The sequence below is a fragment of the Pipistrellus hanaki genome, assembly GCF_964339955.1.
Source record: "Pipistrellus hanaki genome assembly, chromosome: 1".
NCBI classification, from domain to species: Eukaryota; Metazoa; Chordata; class Mammalia; order Chiroptera; family Vespertilionidae; genus Pipistrellus; species Pipistrellus hanaki.
Window position 1 is genome coordinate 8,807,652 of NC_140503.1, and position 13,089 is coordinate 8,820,740.

Consider the following 13,089-nt stretch of genomic DNA (forward strand, 5'->3'; position numbering starts at 1 on the left):
CAATAAAACATATTTAAAAAACACGTTGCTGAAGCAGTTTTTTTCTTAAGACCTGGTGGTGATCTACTGAGAGAGACCTTAGCAAGCAGAGACTGTCCCCTCTCTGTATTCTCACTTGTGTGGCAATATTGAGCTCAAGGCATTAACACGGCTCCTCTCCTGTGGCTCACAGAAGTAAGGCAGGATTAGGGGTTTAAGGGGAGGAGGAGGGGCCATAGCCTGGCATCCATAGAACAAGCCGGACAAGGACTGAACTTCCGTGAGCTGAGATGGAGGGGAAAGAGACACATTTCTAACTAAACAATTTGGCATAAGCAGGCACTGAGCTAGAGATCGCAAAGACTGAAAGCCATTGGAAGTGCAAAAAAAGTTGGGGCAAGCCTAATCGTCTTTCCCTGTGCCAATGCATAGTTTGAATCTATTACTTTATAGTAAGTCATGGTAGGGCAAGTTTATGTTCTTTTTATTCTTTTTAAAAATTGTGTTATTCATATTGCTTCACTCTCCCATATGATTTCAAGTATTGGGTTGTCAATTCTCTCTCTCTCTCTCTCTCTCTCTCTCTCTCTCTCTCTCTCTCTCTCACACACACACACACACACACACACTGCTGTAATATTTCTTGGAATTGTATTGAATTGATGGATAAATTTATAAACGATTAACATCTTTAAGATACTAGAAGTTCCTGTTCATGAACATAAACATTTTATTTATTTAGTCATTTTTAAAAATATATATTTTATTGATTTTGTTCAGAGAGGAAGGGAGAGAGATAGAGTTAGAAACATCGATGAGAGAGAGTCATCGATCAGCTGCCCCTTGCACACCCCCTACTGGGAATATGCCCACAACCAAGGTACATGCCCTTGACTGGAATCGAACCCAGGACCTTTCAGTCCCCAAGCCGATGCTCTATCCATTGAGCCAAACCGGTTTCAGCTATTTAGTCATTTTTATGGCCTCCATTAAACTTTTATAATTTCTGCACAACAGGCCTTGCAACTCTTTAGGGTTTGTTTGTTTTGTTTCTTTCTAGGTACCTTTTAGGGTTTGTTACTTTCTGAATAAAAATTTAAAATTTTTTTGTCTTTGGTGGAGTGGATTTCATCAATTGTTACTATAGCCTTTAATTCTGTGGCACTCCCACATTTGTTCTGAGAGCTTTTCAGTGGAGTCTTTCGAACTTGTATGTGGATATATATATTAACTATGAGTGATAAAATTTTCTTATTTTAAAAATTTATTTATTTACTTGTACCTTCATATTTACTGGTTTTTGGGGGACCAGGAGGTCATCAAGGACCTGAGATAAACAACTTGAATAATACAATTAGTAGTTGAAAAATGAAAGGATCCTAGCATTACAGTAGTAATGGCAAAGCACATACATAATAAATATAATGATGCTGTGGTACCTTAGAACTGCAGGGCCCATTTACACATGGCAGGAACAGCCATGCACAAGTAGATGGATGAGAATCACCGAGAATGATCTCTGGCAGGAAGTGAGGCATTGGTGGAAGGCAGAGGACAAAGGAAATCAGGAAAGATGCTCAAGTCAAAACGGCAAGAAGTCACAGGGAGAAAAATCGTAAATCACACTTGCAAGCAGACGGGGTGCCGTGAGGAAAGGTAAACCCTTAGGTATTTTTAGGAAGTGCTTTTACTCCCATGTCCATACATTTAGCACGTACCACCAGTTACACACATACCAGCTGTTCCAAAGTCCAAAACCTCACTTCTCACTTTCATCAAAGCCCTTCACTTACCGTTAAGTGCCGGGTCCAGAAGGAAGCCAAGCAATGCCACGTCGTTGGCGCAGGGGCATTTTGTGGCTACCAGGTCAGCCAGCTGGGGAAATATCTTTTCGATGTTGTCTTTTGTTATGACAGTCCCGAGGTTCCACTGAAGAATGGGCTCTGTGAAAACCAAGTGCAGGTGTGTAAATAGCGGCAGCTCTCTTGAAGATGGAAGATCGCTTCTTTCCTTTAAGGATTTCAGAGCAACAACGTGAATGAACGATTCCATTGTTCCAAAGATGGGAATATTACCTCACTCTTCATTCATTAAAAATAGGTAAAATTTTATTTCCCAGAATAGGAAGAATGAAGCCTAATTGCCCTTCATGGGGGCCTGGCAAGGTCACCCTGCAGAAGCGCATGTGAGATGGAACATACTGACTGCCTTGGCGATCTTTGGAAAATTGGATAATTGGCCACAGCATCTACCCCCAGAAACTGAATCTTTGGGGCACAGGATATGCACATTTATAAACTGGAGCACAACTTCTGCTTCAAGAATCCATACATTTAGTACTTTTATGTTTTATTTTTTATTATCTTTTAATTGATTCCAGAGAAAAAGGGAAAAGGAGAGAGAGATAGAAACATCAATGATGAGAGAGAATCTTTGATTGCTGCCACACTGGGGGTCAAACCTCACAACCCAGGCATGTGCTCTGACTGGGAATTGAACCTTGACCTCCTGATTCATAGGCCGACACTCAGCCACACTGGCCTGGTTACATTTACTTTTTGTTCTCTTCTCCCAACACCATCTCATCAGCAGTAGAGACATAAAAACAAGAATAAATCCAGAGTAACAGTGGAGAACAGGGAAGTTATCATTAGTGGCCAAGACACTCGGAATTCTGGGAGACAGAAAGAGGGTGGAACCTACAGGAGAAACCAATCAGAGGTGGGACAGCTTCAACCCAGCAATCTGTTCTTGGATGTACAAAGGGTTGGAGCCGAATAAAGTCAAATTTTACTGCATAAGAAAACGGGAGGCTTTCTTTTCTTCTGAAAAAAAAAAGGGGGGGGGGGAGAGAAAAGAAAAAGAAAGAAAGAAAGAAAAGAAAAGAAATGAGAAAAGAACATCCAAAAAGTAAGCCAGGGAAATCTGACAGAATACTGCTCTCTGAGTTTCAAAAACATAGTCAAAGTACTTTAAAGAACAGAGATATCTGATAATCAATTCTTGAACTGTTTACATTTCTTCAGTGTAAACCTCCTCCGCCTCCCCAGACTTTTAATAAAATCTGCTACAAAACCAAAGACAGCACATGATATATTTTTCACGGAGCGCAAAGCCAGGAAAGGAACTAGATTTCCATCTGGGTTGACATAGTGTCGGGATGGCCAAGAAGGAAAAGAGACACGATTTATAACCAAACGAATCCACGCCAAAAGTCAGAGAAATGTGGGGCAGGGCAGCTGACTTTCCAGGGCGTTGCTCCAGTAAGAGATCTAGGATTTATCCTCCATGCCTGGTTTCCCTCACCCCCAGTCCACCAGGAAGTCATATCAGCTCTACTTCCAAAACATATTCTGAAGACCCCTACTTCTCACCACCTCTACTGCTAACCCCACAGCCCAAGGACTTCCGGACCATTCTTTGAGTGGAATAGGGCATCAGCTGCCAACCAATTTCCTTTATTCTATTCTTGCCATCCTTCCCCCAATATTCAGTTCTCTACACAGCAGCCAACGTGATCTTTTTATAAGGCATAAATCAGAATTTATCACTCTCCTGCTTAAAACACTCCAACAGCTTTTCACTCTAACTTGAATAAAATCCAGACTTTTTACCATGATCCCTGCCAGCCTCTCCAAGGTCATTATACACGACTCTGCCTGTCACTTACTATGCTCCCCCAACACCAGTCACCTCTCAGATCCTCTGACAGGTGGATCCCAGTGCTACATCTGGAACCTTTAGGAACTACTCATTTGTTAAGCTCTGTACACTCTAAATAAGTGTACGTTAGTTTTTAATGCAGTATGTAACACTCTGGGTACATCTCAATATGTAGATGATTCAGATTTCAGATTATTTTTTAAATGGATAGAACTTTATGTTGTTATTTTAGTATTTAAAAGTAGCATAAGACATCAAAATATCACAGTCTCAAAGACCTGCAATGACTATTGAACAACTGACTCGCTACTGATAAAAATTGTGGACAATATGACAACAGGAAAGACAGCATTTTGTTCTTTTGTTTTAGATACGTTCATTTAAGTTAAAGAAAGAAAATAATGCAGATATGATTGAAGATACCTCTGCTCCCCTCCACAGTCCCATTCCCAAATTCTTCCCAATCGCAACCGCTATTATGAAATTGCTGTGTGCATTTCTAGTCCAATGCCTTTCTTTATTCACTACTATATATATGTACCCATGAACAAGATATAGCATTGCTTTATTTCTTGAATAAATTTCCTGATATATATATATGCTTGATTTTAGAGAGGATGGGAGAGGGCGAAAGAGATAGAAACATCAATGATGAAAGAGAGTCATTGATGGGCTGCCTCCTGCATACCTCCTACTGGGGATCGAGCCCGCAGCTCAGGCATGTGCCCTGAGAAGGAATCGAATCCAAGACCTCCTGGTTCATAGGTTGATGCTCAATGGCTGGGCATGAATTTTCTGAGTTTTAGATAAATGCTTTCCTACTTTATTCTGAAACTTGATTTTTCACTCAATGTTTCTGAGTTCTGTTCTTGATGACATACATGGGTCTATTTGCTTCGTTTTAACAGAACATATCACATACATTTGTCCTTTCCCTATTGCTGTACATTTATGTTGTTTTCCATCTTACTTGTTACAAAAAATGTTGCATTAAATAGGTTTGTATATGTCTCTTGGTACCTATGGAATCTTTTCTCAAGAGCAGCTCTGCACATCTCAATCAGCTGTGAGAAAGTCTTTGCTTTTAACAACAGATGCCTGACCCCACTTATGGAGATGAGATTTTAATTGGGGATAAGGGGTGGTACAGACATCATTACTTTTCTTAAAGCTACCAAGGTGATCTTTTAATAAAATGTACTATCTATATTTACTCTGCATAGCATCCTATTAAAGTGGGAGTGAAGAATAAAAGTAAAAAGGAAAGTGAGGATAAATACAAAATCAAGGGCTGAGAATTTTTAAAAAATTATACTATAGCATTATAGGTAATTCAAAAATTGGGCTATGAAACAGACAACTGAAAAACAAAACAAAACAAAACACCTAGTCAGTTATATCACTCAGTGTTTATAACCTTAAAGTTAACCAATTTTTCATGAAAAAATAGAAATGTTCTTACTGAACAAGAAATTAAGACTGAACAAGAAATTTTGCTGATGGTCCTCCTAAAGAAGACTGATGCAATGAACAGTATCTTCTAAAACATCTTTATAAAAGATGCGAGAATTAACGTTAGAAAGCCATTGTTTATTCTGACCTGCAATGTGGCTATTGAGAGAACGTATTTCCATATTTCTATAGCACCCTTTATATCACTCTATTAACAATTACCTACATGTTTTTCATTCTTTGTCTGCTTCATTAAGATTGTGAGCCCCTTCAGAGTCATGATAATTTCCTAATTACTTACTTCTAGTACTTAGCACAAAGTTAGGCATATAGTAGGTTACAAGATTTGTTGCGAGAATATTACAAATCCCATTTTACCTCGAACTTTATCCAGTAATGTTCCTTCAGTAGTATAAGAATTTAATCCGTGTTGCAAAGAAATTCTTACTACCCATTCTTCTACAGCTGCAATATCTATTTGAAAACAAAAGGCAAATAATTAACTAATTAGTATGTCATGTTGGTAAAATTTAAGTCCATATGAACATTATCAACAATTATGACCCTTCATTTCTCAACCATTTTGATTGCATTTATATATATTTTATTTAGTCTGCCTACAAATATTTTGATGATACAATAAGAAAAAAAGAATTGGGAAGTGTTCTATCACCACAGCAATGAATCTAGATAATATTTTAGATCATAATTTTTCTTTAAGAGCAGTCATGGCTTTGTAAAAAAGAAAATTATGCACTTGGGTAAAGTGGTATAATATTATTTAAAAGTAGATAGACTGTGATTAATTAAAATATGTAGTATAAGCTCTAGGGCTGACAATAAGAACACTTTAAAGCATAAATAACATGTCAATACTGGAGATAAAATCGAATCATAAAAAATAAGTAATATGAATGAAGACATAAAAGGAAAAGGAAAACAGAATAGATGGGATGAATAGAAAACAACCTGATGGTGTGTTTAGTACAACCATACCAACAATTACATTAAATGCAATTGATCTAATAATACCAGTTAAGAGTCAGATTTCCAAATTAGATGTAAAAATCAAGACTGAACTATATGCTAACTCTATGAAATCCACTTTAAATATAAAATTATAGATGAGTTGAAAGTATGAGTGGTATCTCAGAGAACCCAAAGATGATGAACTCAGCCTGGTTGCCCCTGCAGTGGTTGCGCCAACAGGCCAAGACTGCGGCCGAGGCTGAACCCAGGGTGCACCCATGAACAACATGCCTGACCCAAACAGCTCAGCTGCACAAGCGCTCATATCCACCCAGGGCTTGAGGTAGATCTATATCACAGCAAGGACATGGCTCTTCCAGTGACTGCTGAAGCACCTGGGACCCAAGGAGATCAATTGCTATTTGTGCTCTTGCCGCCACTACTCTTTATCAAGCAGTTCCTGGACTTGGGGCAATGGTGTGAGAAACATCATATATGCCTCTACAAAAGGAGCTTCCTTCGCAACTGGCTCACACAATGAGGGAAGTCAGTCTTCTGATGGAGAACCTAACTGGCCTTCAATGGGACTGGATCAAAGTTGGCATATGCATAACTTTCGTGAAACATAAAAAATTTTAAACATAACAGTATTAATTGAGTATAGTGGTTTGGGTCGATTTCTGCGTTCTCTATTCTAGTGGTCTATATGTCTGTTCTTGTGCCAGTACCAGGCAGTTTTGAGAACAGTGGCTTTGTAATACAGCTTGATATCTGGTATTGAGATCCCTCCTGCTTTGTTCTTCTTTCTCGGGATTGCTGCAGCTATTCGGGGTCTTTTTTTTATTCCATATGAATTTTTGGAGAGTTCGTTCTAGGTCTGTGAAACATACCATTGTTATTTTAATGGGGAGTGCATTAAATCTATAGATTGCTTTGGGTAGTATGGACAGTTTAATGATGTTGATTCTACCAATACATGAACATATGTTCTTCTATCTGTTGATGTCTTCCTCTATCTCTTATTTCAGTGTCCTGTAGCTTTTTACTTCTTTAATTAAGTTTACTCCTAGATATCTTTTTTGTTTTTGTACAATAGTAAATGGAATTGTTTTTTTTAAATCTCTCTTTCTGTAAGTTCACTATTGGTGTATAAAAGTGCCATAAATTTCTTGGCATTAATTTTGTATCCTTCTACATTGCTGAATTCGTTTATTAAGTCTAATAATTTTTTGGTGGAGTCTTTAGGGTTTTCTATGTACAGTATCATAACATCTGTGAATAATGAACAGTTTTAAGTCTTCTTTTCCAAATTGGATACCTTTTATTTCTTCCTCTTGTCTAATTGCTATGGTTAGCACTTTCAGTACTATGTCAAACAGGAATGGTGAAAGTGGGCATCCCTGTCTTGTTCCTGTCTTAGGTGAAATGATTTTAGTTTTTGCCCATTTCACCTAATGGTTGGCTATACGTTTGTCATATAAGGCTTTTATTATGTTGAGGTATAATCCCTCTATTCCCATTTTGCTGAAGGTTTTTAATCAATAAAGGGTGTGACAAAGGAGGCAAGAACATACAATGGAGCCAAGACAGTCTCTTTAATTAATGGTGTTGGGAAAATTGGACAGATACATGCAAAAAATGAAACTAGACCACCAACTTACACCATACACAAAAATAAACTCAAAATGGATCAAGGACTTAAACATAAAACAGGAAATCATAAAAATATTAGAGGAATCCATAGGCAGCAAAATCTCAGACATATGCCAAAGCAATATCTTCACCGATACAGCTCTTAGGGCAATGGAAACTAATGAGAAAATAAACAAATGGGACCACATCAAAATAAAAAACTATTTTACAGCAAAAGAAACCATCAACAAAACAACAAGAAAGCCCATTGCATGGGAAAACGTATTTGCCAACGTTATCACCAATAAGGGTTTAATCTCCAACATTACAGGAAACTCATACAACTTAACAAAAGGAAGATAAACAACCAAAGGAAGGCCAAGAGACATATGAAAACATGTTCAAAGTCAGTAGTCATCCTAGAGATGCAAATCAAAATGACAATGTAGTACCATCTCACACCTGTCAGAATGGCTATCACCAACAAAGGAACCCTTGTGCACTGCTGGTGGGAATGCAGACTGGTGCAGCCACTGTGGAGAACAGTATGACGTTTCCACAAAAAAATTAAAAATGGAACTCCCATTGGGCCCAGTGATCCCACTTCTAAGAATATATCCCAAGAAACTAGAAACACCAATCAGAAAGTATATATGCACCCCTATGTTCATAGTAGCACAATTTACCATAGCTAAGATTTGGAAACAGCCTAAGTGCCCTTCGGCAGATGAGTGGATTAAAAAACTGGTACATCTACACAATGAAATACTACACTGCTGTAAAAAAAGAAGAAATTCTTACCATTTGCAGTGTATGGCTAGAACTGGAGAGCATTATGCTAAGTGAAATAAGCCATGCAGAGAAAGACAAATATCACATGAACTCACTCATTGGTGGAATATAATGAACAATATAAACTGATGAACAAAAATAGATCCAGAGACAGAGAAACATCAATCAGACCATCAAACCTCAGAAGGAAGGTAGGGAAGGGTGGGGGTAAGAGGGAGAGATCAACCAAAGGACTTGTATGCATGCATATAAGCCTAACCAATGGGCAGAGACACCAGAGAAGTGAGGGCATGAGTGGTGGTGGTGGTGGGGGGGTGCATGGGAGATAAGGGTACATATGTAATTCCTTAATCAATAAAGAAAAACAAAAGTTAAAAAGAAGAGCCCTGAGGATCCACACATCTTGGATAACTTTTTATAAGTCTCAATTAAAGTCAGAAACAAAAATAATGATGTGGGCCCTATAAATGGTACATGGAATGATTGAATATAAGGAAAAGTATTGGTTTGATACTTTCATGGGAAGTAGTAGCCAATATTTTCTGGGTTGGTTTTATACCAACGGCATCTCTTTCCACATGCTTATTACCCAGCACACATTTCTGTTTGGTGGCGGTACCGATCCTGCTCATCCCAAACACATAGGAAGCATTAATCTCACATGTGATGTTGGCAAGTTAGTGAAAGATGCATACAGAACAGCCAGGAGGCTGTGTAAACGGTGTTATCTGGTAGACCCAGAACTGGAAGTGGAAGAGTTCAGTGCCCAAAAGCCAGACAAATGTATTCAGGAAGTTTATGTGCTCTCACACGCTATTCAAGAACTCAGAACAACCTCAGAATTATATGAAGAGTTATAGGGAAGAGGACTACTAGTATGTGGCTGTTAAAACCCATGTTACTTTGGGTAAAGAGGACTTAGGCATTAGATAAGTGACCAAGGTGATAGTGTCCCACTCTGAAAAAAGATAGCACCACGTTTATTCCAGTGCTTGAATGTTTATTTCTCTGTACTGGGTTGGACATTTTAGGAAGCTAAAGTAATCCAGATAGTGTGGTATTGGTAAAAGATAGAGAGTTCAGAAATAGCAATTTAATGGAGACAAACAGCTTGAACAACAATGGTGTTGGAATAATTACATATTCATCCCCTCCCCAAATTAACCTCAGTTCATGTAAGGTACAAAAATTAACTCAAGTTGAGTCAGCAATTTAAATACCAAACTTAGAATCATAAACTTGAGTTAGGCAAAGATTTCTTAGCTATAATGTCAAAAATATAATCCATAAATTAAAGACTGCTAAATTAGACCCAATCAAAATTAAAATCCCTGATATTCAAGAGTCATTCTTAAGAGATGAAAAAATACAAGTTATAGATTGGCAGAAAATATTTGCAAATCATGTATCTGACAAGGGACTTGTACACAGAATATATAACAAGGAAGATTTAAGTAGATAATTCACCAAATGGCAAATGGGCACAAAGATAGGCTGCCACATAACACTTAATAGCAGATTCCATAGTAAAATAACAGCCTATATAATAAAAGAGTAATATGCAAATTAACCGTCACTCCACTACACCCACAAAGCCACACCCACTAGCCAATCAGAGCAAGTATTCAAATTAACCCAGCCAAGATGGCTGCTGCCACAGAGAAAGCAGGAGGGAGGCTTTGGTTTCCCAGGTGATAGAGGAAGCCAAGCTTTCCACACACGCTGGCCGGCCCAGGCCTCCACTTAAGGCAACAAAGTTTCAATTATAGAAGGTAAATAAATCCCCTGCCACCATGAAGCCAGCAGAAGGCTTGGCTCCACTCCAGGGTACAAAGTTTCAATTGCAGGAGATAAATTCCAGATACCAGGACCTCCGTTTGGGTTGCTGGGGGCATGTCCAGCCTGCAAACCACCACAAGCCCCTTGCCCAGGTGACCCATGCCCCAAGGGAACCCCCACCCTTATCTGGGACACCCTTCAGGGCAAACCGGCTGGCCTCTACTTGTGCACCAGGCCTCTATCCTATCTAATAAAAGAGTAATATGCAAATTAACCATCACTCCAACACACAATAGCTGCCCCCATGTGGATACAAGATGGCCACCACAAGATGGCCAGCAGGGGAGGCCAGTTGGAAAGGATCAGGCCTGCAAGGTAGGACAGTTGGGGGCGATCAAGCCTGCAGGGGCGGGCAGTTAGGGTGACCAGGCCAGCAGAGGAGGGAAGTTGGGGGCAAACAGGTTGACAGGGGAGCAGTTAGACATCAATCAGGCTGGCATGGGAGTGGTTAGGGGGTGATCAGGCTGGCAGGCAAAAGCGGTTCGGGGCAATAGGTAGGCAGGCAGGTAAGCAGTAGGAGCCAGCAGTCCTGGATTGTGAGAGGGATGTCAGACTGCCCGTTTAGGGGAGTCAGACATCCTTCGAGGGATCCCAGATTGGAGAGGGTGCAGGCTGGGCTGAGAGACACCCCTGTCCCCCTCCTCTAGTATTATATATTATTGCCTATAACATTTTAAGATTAATGATTCCGTTTTAGTAAAATTAATTGGTGTACAAATTCCTCAACACTTTAATTTTCAAGTTCTAAAAAAGTATAATATAAATGTTATATATGTCAGAATAATCTATAAAACAATTGTTGGAAAAAATACAGAAACCTCAATTAAATTTGAATTTCAGGTTAACCACAATTTTCAGTATGACATGAGACATATACATGGGATAGTAAACAATTTGGTAATATAATATTTTTATTTACTAAACTTGGCAATCCAGACCCATAGCTATAATAATTGATTCAGATCACTCTTACCTGTATTTGTTGCAATGTTTTCTCTGGGAATATCAATCAACCAGTAAACTTGATCACTGAACTTAATTAAAAAACACATCAGAAAACAGTATTTTACAATGTTAATAACAAACATTTACTTTGGCATATTACATCCTATCCTTTAAAAACAAAAATAAAACAAAAATATCCAATGCATATACCCTTTAACCAGTAATTTTATTCTTAGAAATGTACACTACATTAAACTGATGACTAAAAAACTATTAGAATTCATAAATGAGTTCAGCAAGGTTGCAGTATACAAGATCAATATACAAGAATTAATTTTATTTCTAAACATTTGCAAAAAATAATCCGAAGATTAGATTAAGAAAGCTATTTCCTTTACAATATTAAAAAAACAAACAAACAAAAAAAAAACGAACAAAATATTAGGAATATATTTAACAAAAGAAGTACACCACTTAGATTCTGAAAAATACAAAACATGATTGCAAGAAATAAAAAACTAACTAAATAAAAAATAGCCAATATTAATAATGATTTAGAACACTTAATATTATTAAAATGGCAATATTCCCCAAAGGTGAAAAGGGTATGGGGGGTGTGGGAGGAGACTGGACAAATATCATATACCTATGGATGAGGACAGTGGGGGGTGGGTAAGGACAGGAAGTGGGGTGGAAACCGGGTGGAGGGGAGCTATGGGAGGAAAAAAGAGGAACAACTGTAATAATCTGAACAATAAAGATTTAATTAAAAAAAATGAATCAATATATCCCCAGTTGGGGGGCATGCAAGAGGCAATCAATGTTTCTGTCTCTCTAAAACTTTCAGTTAAAAAAAATCAATGCATAAAGCAGCAATGCAGTATAATTTGGAATCCAGATATAAACCCTCATATTTACGGTCAATTGATTTTCAACAAAGGTGCCAATGCAATTCAGTAGAAAAAGAATAATAGTATTTTTACAAACGGTGCTAGCGCAGTTGATTGTATGCACGTGAAAGGACGATGTGGGCCCCAACCTCACACCACACACAAAAATGAACTCAAAATGGATCAATAACCAAGAAGTTGAAATGAAAACATGCTCAACGGGGGGAAAAATCCGAGAATTGTTGCCAGCAGACCTGTACTGTAAGAAATGCTAAAAGAAGTTCTTTTAGATTTTCTCCCGAGGACATTTTTTCCTATTGAGTTTTAGAGAGCGTGAAAGGGAGTGGAGAGAAGGGTTAAGAGAAAGCAAGAGAAAGAGAGAGAGATGAAAGAGACACATTGATTGGCTGCCTCCCACGGGCACCCTGACCAGGGCCAGGGGAGCAACCTGAAACCCAGCTGCATGCTTTTCATTGGGAATCAAACCTGCAACCCTCCGACCCTCCAGTGCACAGACTAACGCTCTAACCACTGAGCATGCTGGCCAAGGCTAAAAGAAGTTCTTCAAGAGAAAAGGATATGACACCAGAGGGCAACTTATATCTACAGAAAAGAGTGAAGAGCACTGGGAATAGTAAATATGTAGGTAAATGGCAAACAACCATGTATAGTTTTTCTTCTCTTCATTTCTTTTTAAAAATATGACTGTTTAAAGCAAAAAGCATAACATTATTGTTGAGTTTTAAAATATATATATATGTAATATTATTGGACTAGCGATTTCTTTCTTTTTTTTTTAAACCCACATCCTATTAAGAAGAGTATGCTTCTTGTAAATAATATATCACAGAATAAAGTAAATGTAATTACCAGCTTTAAATGAAAGTGGAAGATGCCAGAAAATGTACTATTTATGATTCTCAAGCTA

At 38.3% G+C, this 13,089-nt stretch overlaps 1 protein-coding gene across 1 annotated transcript in view; it reads right to left on the reverse strand.

Annotated features, from left to right (window-relative positions):
- The window catches only part of CATSPERB (cation channel sperm associated auxiliary subunit beta), a gene marked incomplete at its 5' end in the record, with an annotated part of 70,385 nt that extends 61,266 nt beyond the window's left edge, over window positions 1-9,119 (reverse strand). Inside the window, 3 exons of the mRNA XM_084866147.1 lie at window positions 1,773-1,922; window positions 5,473-5,568; window positions 9,047-9,119. Of these exons, the coding sequence (XP_084722273.1) occupies window positions 1,773-1,922; window positions 5,473-5,568; window positions 9,047-9,119 (319 nt within the window). The remainder of the gene's footprint in view (window positions 1-1,772; window positions 1,923-5,472; window positions 5,569-9,046) is intronic.
- Window positions 9,120-13,089: the final 3,970 nt, after the last annotated feature.